General features: G+C 33.6%; 1 protein-coding gene across 1 annotated transcript; it reads left to right on the forward strand.

Moving 5' to 3' along the window:
* The first annotated feature begins 7,953 nt into the window (after nt 1–7,953).
* Nucleotides 7,954–10,679, forward strand: LOC135137246 (transient receptor potential cation channel protein painless-like). The gene is made up of 2 exons (XM_064066853.1): nt 7,954–8,065; nt 8,113–10,679. Exons 1-2 carry the CDS (start codon nt 8,011–8,013, stop codon nt 10,554–10,556), a joined length of 2,499 nt encoding a protein of 832 aa, XP_063922923.1. The 5' UTR covers nt 7,954–8,010; the 3' UTR covers nt 10,557–10,679.
* The last annotated feature ends 218 nt before the right edge of the window (nt 10,680–10,897 follow it).

The following is a 10,897-nucleotide window of genomic DNA, read 5'->3' on the forward strand; positions in this document are numbered from 1 at the left end:
TATATCTTTTTTTTAATTAATTCACTACTCAACAAATAATATAGTTTCTTCCTCACACCGGTACCTGCTGGTGTGGTAACTGCTGACCGACGGTTAACCGAAGGAATTTCCGGAGGTAAAATCAACCACCAGATTACCGGCAGTTTTCGTCTTAACCATCAGTTGAAATACGCGTTTTGATAATTAACTACAGGTTACTGCCTAACCTTTAGTTAACCATCAATTGAAAAACCGGGCCTAATGAACACATAAAAAAAAGATTCATCCAATTTGGTGCAGTCGTTCTGAAGTTAGGCGCGTACATACAGATGCATTATTATTTTAGAACAAATTTCATTAGCATAAAAAAGGTAATACTGAGTCGATCTTAAAAGATAGGCATATGCTGTCGCGGACTTTTCTTTAGAACTTTTAGAGGGGAACAATTTCGTCATACTTGATTTTTACGTAACTTTAACCGTTTAAGCAACGTAAGCAACGGAAGCTGTCAAAGGAGAAATAATTTTCCCGTTTTTCCGAATTTTTCATTGCTACTTCGCTCCTATTGATCGTAGCGTGATGTTATATAGCCTATATGTAGATACGATAAATGGACTATCCAACACAAAAAGATTTTTTGAATTCGAACTAGTAGTTTCTGAGAATAGCGTGTTCAATTAAACAATCACTTCAGCTGTATTATATAAGTATAGAAGTATAGATTCCAATACCTTGGCAAAATTACATTGGAGACAAATTGGTCTATAATATTCGACTAACGAAAGATCAGTTTTAAACATTGGAGTAACGGCAACTCTTTTCCAAGGTTCAGGAAATTCCGTTGATTTGATTAATAAATTAAATAAGATGTAGATAGGCTTAAGGAAGATGTAAGCGCAACATTTTAGTAAAAAACTTGGAATATAATCAATCCCAGCAGTTAGAAAGATTTTACAATTTTTTAGAGCATGCAGTATCTCATCCTCGGAAATGTAACAAATCGAAACTAGAAGATTGAGAAGGTCTTGGGTACATTGCGGCAATGAGATATTGTAAACAGAGTTTATATAAACACTGTTGAAAAAAGAACTGAAAGCATTCACTACCTCCTCGTTGATTGCCCAAAACTTCTTTGGATCTTGAGTAACTGAACTTTGAGTATCCTGTAAAGTAGATATTATTATACCGACAACATCTATTGAAGGCAGAACGTTGGTGATGATACTTAAAGTAATTTGTTTACGTTGATGGCGTTAATTAAGGTCTCTGTCTTTTCTGTATATTAAGTATTTTTTTTGAAACAATTCCCTATTAGAAATACTATCACAAAGCCAGGTTTTTGAGAAAGCTATAAAATCATAAGATGAACCACATAAATATATTATTATAGAACTCATTTACTTTAGACCGCAATCCACGGACGTTTTAGTAAAATAAAATAGTCGAGCATTGGTGATTATTACGCTCTAGAACTTTCTGAACGACTTCTTCGAGAATTTGGTTACCTTGAACACTTTGTGGTTGCTCTTCATCCAGTATTGCCTTTACTTCAATGATCTGTTGTTGACAATTTGCCAAGACTTTTACATTACATTTACAATTACATATTTCAAAACCAATCAGAGGCACCAAACCTTCGGCCACCTTGTTATATGTATGTAACTGTAGTACCAGAAATGTTTGAGGTATAATAGATAATATCTTAAGAATAATTTCCAATTTTAAAACCAGTGCAACTGGGACAGATGGAATTAATATTACAATGATTCGACTTTGCTTACTTTACTTACTTCCGTTTATTACTCATATTATTAATTTTTGCTTTAAGAATTTTGTATTTCCCTTATCTTGGAAAGAAGTAATTGTGCTTCCAGTAAGTAAAGTAACTAATCCTGCATCATTAAATCAGTTGCGACCGATTAGTATCTTTGCTACTCTCTCTAAAATTCTTTACAAAGTAATGTTTTTTCAAATGGAACAACATTTATATATACCTCATCAAGCGATCAGGTTTTAGGTCAGGACATAGTTGTCAGACAGGGTTAACTAAGATTATCGATGTTAATATCTCTGCATGTGTCAATAACGTTACTGTACTTATACTTTTAGATTACTCCAAAGCATTCGATACTTTAACTCACAAACTATTTTGTGCTGTGTTACGCCACGTTAGATTTGATGCATTGGCTTGTAAACTCGTTCAGAACTATCTCAAGGGTAGACGTAAGAAGATTGTTTACAGCAATAATGTTTCAGAATCTATAAATATATATAATGATGTTCCTCAAGGATCCATTTTAGGATCCTTATTGTTTTTTGTATATATATCTAACTTCTCATCTCTCTTCTTGTGTTCTGACCAACATTATTTTGCTGATGATACACAATTGTACTTGTCTTTTCCTTTAAATGAAAGTCATCAAGCTATTGGTGGTTTAATCGTCAATTTCAATAAATCTATGGTACTAGTTTTTGGTAATAAATGCGATAGACTTGCATTTGTCGAAGCTTATGAGGGGAAAATTAAAATATGTAACAAGCCACTGCCATTCAAAAGCAAAGTTAAAAATATAGGATTATTTTTGTTTATCTAATTATGAATAAGGGTTCTGGATGCTTATACTTAAGTGTTAAGAAGTAATTGTGTCCCCACTGAATCTTCGTCTTACGTCTACAACAATTGTTTATCTATAACCCATGTCACTCCGGAGAATTTGATTTCAACTATGGCAAAATTTACAAACAAACGAACGAGCGGTGATGATTTGATTCCCAGTTTTCTTATCCGTGACTGCAGGTATATACTAGCGCAACCTCTTTCCATCATTATAAATTTAGCTCTTAAAACCAGTACGTTTCCGGATCGTTGTAAAATCGCTAGCATAAGTCCAATCTTTAAAAAAGGGAATTCATCGATTCAAGTAATTTTTCGAACTTGTGTTGTATAACTTTATCTACAGTAAGTTGTCTTCAGTTATTAGTTCTGGGCAACACGGTTTTAGGACTGGAAGATCTGTAGTCTCCAATCTCTCTGTCTTAACTCAATATCTTAGTGAGGCCCTCGATAAACGTGAACAAGTTGATGTTATTTATACAGATTTTTCTCACGCTTTTGATCTTATTTCTCATGACATCCTTCTTCACAAACTTAATAATCTTGGATTTTCTTCTTCCCTTCTTAAATTGATGGAATCATACTTGACTAATCGCACGAATTATGTATTTTATAATGGATTTATTTCTTTGCCCTTTTGTTCCACCTCAGGTGTCCCTCAAGGGTCAAATCTTGGCCCCCTCCTTTTTAATTTATATATTAATGATCTTCTCGAATCCTTAGAATGTTGTTTTTTAGCTTATGCGGACGATTTAAAAATTTATTCTAAAATTTCAAAGTTATCTGATGCTCTTCATCTACAAGCTCAACTCATCAAAATTGTCGAATGGTGTAATTTTAACAAACTTACAATTAATATTAGCAAATGTTGCTTTATATCTTATTTCCGCACACAGCAGTTTTTTGATTTTATATATCAGATTGGAGGAACACCTTTGGAACGTAAAACAATTTTCAAGGATCTTGGTGTTACATTTGACAGCCAATTGACTTTTGATCAACATATCACCAATGTTTGTAGCGCAGCGAATAAATCTTTGGGATTTGTGATGCGGATTTCGAAACTATTTAGTAATATTGATTTAATTAAGACTCTCTTCTTTGTTTATGTACGTAGCAAGCTGGAATATGCATCATTAATTTGGTATCCAATACACATGTGTCGACATATGCTTCTGGATAAAGTACAAAAAAAATTTTTGAAATTTTTATCATTCAAACTAGATGGGACGTATCCAAATAGAGGAACAGATACGAATGGTCTTTTACAACGGCATAACATATCTTCTCTCTCAGTGCGTAGAGATCAACATGCTGCTAGTTTTTTGGCTAAACTCATACTCAACAAAATTGACTGTCCTTTTTTGTTATCTGCCGTCCAGTTTAATGTTCCGAGGGTTACATCAAGATATGTAAATACTTTTCGACTTCCTACCGCTAGAACCAATATCTTACGTCGTGCACCTGTTTTCACTATGTGTCGTTGTGCTGACAAACATATAGAAGATATATTTTGTTAATTTGAATTTTCTTTTATTAGTTAATTTATGCTTGAATGTTTATTTTAATTTTTTGTTATATATTAGATTGTCCTATCATTAGGGCCACCCTATTGGATAACAAAGACATTATATTATTATATTATTATTATTAAGTGTCACATTATAACACTTCTTAGTTCCTCACACAAGATTGCTAATAGTTCATTTACGGCCGTTCCATTAACCTCACGTCGTCCCACTTTAGGAAAAAGACCATTCAAAGTGCGGGGATTAAAATTTTCCCTTAGGCAGCTATTATCATCATATCGTCATCACATTATCGAGAAGCTTTTGTGTTGTTTATTTATCATGTGTTTTGTTTTGGGATAATCTGGGGACAGTGCACGATATAAACTCTTAAAGTTAATAGTTTCAAGTAACCAGACACCTGGATCAAGGCATCATTTAACGTAATATAAACTCTGTTGGAATCGTTGATAAAGTATGGCATAATTTAACGTAATGTAAATTCTTTGTTTGAATCGCCGATAAAGAGTGGCATAATTTAACATAATGTAAATTCTTTGTTTGAATCGTTGATAAAGTGTGGCATAATTTAACATAACGTAAATTCTTTGTCCTGGCAGCGGCCATGTTGAAAGAGTATTTTCAAACCGAGCACATGTTTGAACTGTAAAATTTCGTTGAACAAATTAACAACATTGTGAATCATGTGGGACGTGCATTTTATTCCTTTGACACTTTTTTGTTTTTATAAATCTTTGCTAGTTTTTCTCTTGTAAATATTCTGTTGATTAATGCTTCCATCACATAAATTGTCTGATGTCCAATCTTAATCTCAGATCAAAACTCTTTGCTGTTTCAAATTTCACGATAGTGTATGGCGAATCTAAATGTTGTTTATTGTTTTCTTTTTGAAACAGAGTTATAGAAATTGAACATTTAAAATGGAATTAAGGTAAATAATGCAATAATACGTGGCGGAAGCGGAGTGCGCAGTTCCTTGTCGGCATGTTCGTAATGGAGGGGTGCTGTGCGGCAGTGCTTGCGATAGATAGAATCACCGTCGTGGGTAGGAGAACAGCCACGACCAGGAGCCCCAAATTCCGCTCGTACTGCAACGCCCCCTATGGGTAATTCTTCTGTGCTCTAGAAGGAAATTGAGATAGTTCGATCGCCACACTTTTAGAGCGCTCTGGTGCCACTGCCGCTGCCTACACTTTTTTGTTAAAATTTTCTTCTCTTATTGATTGCCATAATCTTCAATTTGCCGCCACACGTCCGTAATAACTTGTGTATTTGCATCCAGTTACTTTAATTCAGATTTTTCTTTGTTTGTATGAAATGTGTGTCATTTAAATCTTTGCATTGATTCAGAACATTAAATTTGATTTCATTCAAAGTTTGGAAAGTTTTTTCTTGTAGCTGAGCACTAAGAAGGTCTTCAACCTGCGCAACTTAGTCAAAAAGTTAGAAAAACTATTGTAAATACGTTGTATAGGTATACAAAACTCCGAATATGGCCATACTTTTAAATTAAAAATATTAAACTTAGGTGCAAGTCCAACCAAGGCTATGTTATTAAAATTTTTAGTAAAAAAAATAATAATTTTGAGGCGACGCTTTAATTAGATAGGTACAGAAGCTTTAAAAAGAATGGCAAAATTTTATCGCACATACACTTTCTTAGTACATTTCACAGGCATTTGCTAGTTTGTTAAAAAAAACTTAAGCTTTCACCTATTTATTGATGGCTTCGCGTCGTTGTTAGAGCAACCACTTTACAAACTTGAATAAGAAAACGCTAAATTCTACTCTAATGCGTTTTTCCACGGCAGTCGACTTTAATTGTATTGGTGAACAGTAAGTGATATTTAAAATGATTATTCTAAAAACTTTCTTTATGTTTTGGTTTATTTATACGTGCTACTGCGATTCTCTGGAAAGTATTTCCGCCACGGTAGATAATTTTGTGATTAATTATGAAGTTGTTGATGGTAATTTTTCAAGCATTTTTGAAAAATTTCCTGTCATTATGATTTCGGATGACGCGAATCGAGTGACTGTTTCTGAAACGATTTTGGAAAAATTAGTCTGTCAGTTTCTCAATATTGGACATAGAGTAGGTACTCTCAATCTTAACTATTGTGGAATTGAAGAGGTCGAAGAGGAATGCTTGTCTGAACGTCTAGAAAATGTAGATTATCTGTTTTCGTTAGTAGGAAACAAACTCAAAATCATAAAGGAAGGCACTTTTAGAAACATTAATGTACAATATATCATGCTAGACGAAAATCTAATAACCACGATTGAAAATGATGCCTTTGTGAATTTGTCTAAATTGGAAACTCTGATTATAAGAAACAATCAGTTGCATACACTGAATTCAAATGCTTTCTTGTCTACACCAAAACTTACAACTTTAGATATGTCCATGAACTATATAACATCACTCCGAGAAAATCAGTTCGCTTTTTTAAAGTCGAAAAATTTAACTACTTTATGGTTTCGATTTAATAACATAACTACTATCAGTGACAAAGTTTTTAACAAAATGACCGCAAGCAGTCTTAAACTGGATTTATCTAACAACTTTATAGAAATTCTGCCAACAGCGATTTTTGAGGACACAATAGAAATGTATTTAAAAAAAAACCCCGTTAGAAAAATTGAAGGCCGCCTTTGTGAAAGTAAATGCAAAATAAAAGTTTTATACATTGAATGCAGTAATATGGATTGGATGACAGTTCAACAACTTGGAAAATGGATGCGTAAAAATGACATCATACATTCGTTAGAAGCGGGCTGTGATGATGACATTGATAACTCTGGATGTGTTCGAATTGAGTATCAAACTGTAACATTTCATTTCATTTTTCTTAATTTTGTGGTGAGGTTTATTTCGATACTGTCTGCGTAGTTGAATGTTTTCATAGAATTTAGGTTTTCGATCCTGCACAGAATTTTATGAAATTTTGCAATTCATTGTCTACGTATTGATTAAAGTTTTCAGCATCATATAATAGTTGTAAATTATAGTTGTTAATAAAATATTACATAAACAGACCATACCTCTTTTATCAACTTGAATAACTTTTACAAAAATAATCATTTATAACAGGATTTCTTTAGGTGAAAATATAAAGAGAAATGTTACATTTCTAAAACTAAGATAATAATTAAAGCTCAAAATTATATGCAGAAAAAATTGGTCTAAAGAGTTTAGAGAGTAGTGGAGCATTTAAAAAAAAATGCGAAGACGTTATCAACATTTTTGCAAGGACACGTATATCACTTTGGATAGATGTAGTGTAATAGTAAAAATAAAAGTACTATATTCCCAAATTTTCGGGAAAATGAATTGGGTCGTCTTGAATATAGGTTTATAATCAATAAAATAACGCAACAGTTTACTCACGTATGCTGCGTGTATTAGCGGAGGCGACTGAAAATCATTAATGTATAAGCATTCTTAATTTAAGACAACAAGCGGTAAAACTTGTTGAAATTATAGATGTGAGACTCAGACAGAGAAACTGCAAACAATATCGATGGTCGCCTAGACTTTTTTATTGCTTCGACTTCAGCTTATTATATAAAATATTAGATTTTATGTTAATTTTTGATGGTGTAATTCACAATTTATTGTTTAAAAATAAACTAATAAATGAAAATTGTCCCCTTCATTTTCCTTTGTGTAATTGGTTTTGGTACGTAAATAAATGCTTCCGACTATTTTTAATTTTTTTTAAGGCATATTAATCTATTTAATCAGTGAGTTCTACGAAAGTCAATAACTTTATCTTTCTGCGGTGATATGTTATCATAGAAAAATAAATCATATCTAAAGGTAAAAACCCGAATTCCGTTTGCAAAGTAGATGTAGCAGAACTATAACTTTACTAAAAAATTAGAATGAGTGAAGAAACAATCGTTTTGATGGAAAGGGAGGAATCTCCCCAACCAAAAGGTACGCCAAATTTACATCCGACTATAACTAGATCATTTTCTTTGTAGGAAAATATGACAGGATGCTATTTTTCAACCTTTTTCGCAAAATAATGTCCATTTGTGGCCAAAAGCATATAGATCGTAAGAAAATAGAAACGCTACAAAAGTCGAATGACGTACTTGAATCCATCGAAACCCTAAATTTGTTAATAAAAGAAGAGGCGACACTAACGAAAATGCAGCTCAAAAACACGATTCGAGCAGAATTATTACAGGTGATGTTTAAAAAATGTGAACAAAATGGAGGTGATGCAATCGACTTATGTTTTTTTGCCTCGGCGATTTGCAATAAAGACGTTGTTAAAGAAAACATCAGCAAATGCACTAGTGAGCTACTGAATACGCCTATCTTCTTTAACACAATTTTAACTTTCACTCTAAAACATGCCAAGATTTCAGAACCGAATTTTTTCGAATGCGTTGAACTTTTGCTAGAAGCGGGTGTTGACATAAATAAGCCCGATTTCTGCGGGAAAACCGCTGTCGAGCATGTCGCATTTCTATACAAAAGAAATAGTCAAGAAGAGATTAAAATAAAACTTGAGCAGCTCATCGTTAAATTAAAAGAAAAGGGTGTACTGTGGGAAATTTTGGACGAAGAAACGAAAAATATTATCAAGATGCCAACTAAATCAGAAGAAAAACACATTGATGACGACACAATTAATCAACTTTTTTGTTGGATAGGTAAAGAGAACATTAAAGAGTTTGTAAAGTTTAGAAACATTCGAAATTTTGCCAACTGCAGTAATGGGGAATATACGCTGTTACAGTTCGCTTGTAAAAGGTCCGAAAAAATGCATGTGGTTGTAAAGTTTCTTTTAGACCATAATGCAGACCCAAACAAAGTCACTGAACTGTATCCTTTTAAACCCGCAGAAATAGCAGCCCGAAAAAAACATGAACAAAGCTTCCAAGAAATCCTAAAGAATAAAAATCTAGAAATAACACAAGAAATGTTTAATCACTTTGTTCAGTGGCGTACTGTAGGCGTGAAGCGAAAGCTTTTTGAAATGTTTTTAGAATCGAACAATCTGGAACCCAGTTTAACTTGCAAATTCTCCGGAAACACACCATTACATTACGCCGTACGTTTCTCCCATAGGAAAGCGATCCAAAAAATACTCAAACATCCGAAAAATATGTTAGACGTAACAAATGACGCGGGTAAGGTTGTTCTAGACGTGATGAGAGTTGACGATCTTAAGGCACATTTTGACGCTTGCTTAGTCTTAGATACATACAACGACTTCGGTTCAGACGACTACAAAATGCATCTCCGTTTCAAGTCCTTGGTTTCAGACTCAAGTGGCCAAATTGACGAAATGAAAATTATTTCTAAAATTGCAAAAAATAGAAACTTGTGCGAGCTGTTGTCTCATCCGCTGGTTAACACATTCCTTGAGCTGAAATGGTCCAAAGTCGCTTTCTACTACTGGTTGGTGTTAGTTCTACAATTTTTCTTATTCACCGCCTTGAGTTCTTGTTTTTACTTGTTGTGTGAAGTTCCCTCCACCAATTTTTGGTTGTGTGTTTTCTTCATTCTTCTTAACTCCGTCACAAAAATTCCATTTATTACAGCTCCTTACTTTTGTGGAAAACGTCAACCTCCCACTCTCTACGAAACCTTAGAAATTCTGGTTGCATTGACGCTTTTCGGAGCGTTCTTTTCGGTCGAGTGTCGAGCCTTCGCTTTCGTGGAAATGTCCGTCTTGTGTTTATTAACCGTTGGCTACCACCCACGAATCGCAAAATGGTCCGCCATGATGAAAAAGGTTTTTAAATCTTTCACTTACTTGATGGTATTTTTTTCTCTAATATTGTTAGCCTTTGCTGTTGCCTTCCAACTATTGTTCAAGGACGAAGGCTTCTTCAAAAACATCTGGAAGTCGCTTTTCGTGACTTACGTTATGACAACCGGCGAGTTCAACATGAACGAAAACTTCGCTTTTTCGACTACGGGTCATTACGTCGTATTTTTCGTTTTCGCTATCTTTGTGGCTTTAGTGATGGTCAATTTCTGGACTGGCGTTGCCGTCACCGACGTAAGCAGTATTGAGAAGAACGCCGAGATTAATGCTTTCAAAAACGTAATCAGTTTCATGGGGTTTGTTGAAAAACGGCTCTGGGGTCGAGAGTTTCTACGGATTTCTCGTTTACCGAATCCATTACTATTTTTTGATACAAAGAAAAAATACGATGTTGGCTTTTACATAAATAGAGAGAAACAGTTCGAAAGCGGTGAAGGTTTTCCTGACAATGTGGGTTCGAAATGTTTGGAGAAAATTAGAGAGTTTTGCTCTAAACAAATGGATAGTTCGAATGACACACAAGTAATGAGTAGACTAGAAGGATTGGAGAAAATGTTGCTTGACATAAAGAACTCAATCAATTCGCACAAAGGAGATGTCTTCCAAAAGGAAAACAAGAAAAATCAAAAAGACAATTAATTACATTATCAGTATTTTTATTAAGAGAAAAATAAAATGTAATGAATTTGAGTATAATCGTGATGAATTTTTATGTCTGTTCATTTAGTATATAAATATTCTAATAAATAGCTGTTAATCTTTGCTCAACTTTTTGTATTTAAAAAGATGTGCATTAAAATGTATGCGGTTATTGTTTGAATAAAAATTTTTGCCAAACCAAGGATGTGTACCTCTAATGAAACACAAATTTTATTGTTGAAATGAGCAATAGGTACTCTTGACATAAAAAAATTACCAATATAAAAAAAATCCAAAGCATTTAGAGAGTAATAAATCTATCACACTCGAAACTTCACCCG

Source organism: Zophobas morio, unplaced genomic scaffold (genome assembly GCF_036711695.1).
Source record: "Zophobas morio isolate AGI-343-1 ecotype UQ-CSIRO unplaced genomic scaffold, CSIRO_AGI_Zmor_V1 ptg000029l, whole genome shotgun sequence".
NCBI classification, from domain to species: domain Eukaryota; kingdom Metazoa; phylum Arthropoda; class Insecta; order Coleoptera; family Tenebrionidae; genus Zophobas; species Zophobas morio.

Coding starts and splice junctions, on each gene's coding strand:
- LOC135137246 (XM_064066853.1), top strand. CDS start 8,011: ATGAGTGAAGAAACAATCGTTTTGATGGAAAGGGAGGAATCTCCCCAA. Junction 8,066..8,112: donor GGAATCTCCCCAACCAAAAG/GTACGCCAAATT, acceptor TTTTCTTTGTAG/GAAAATATGACAGGATGCTA.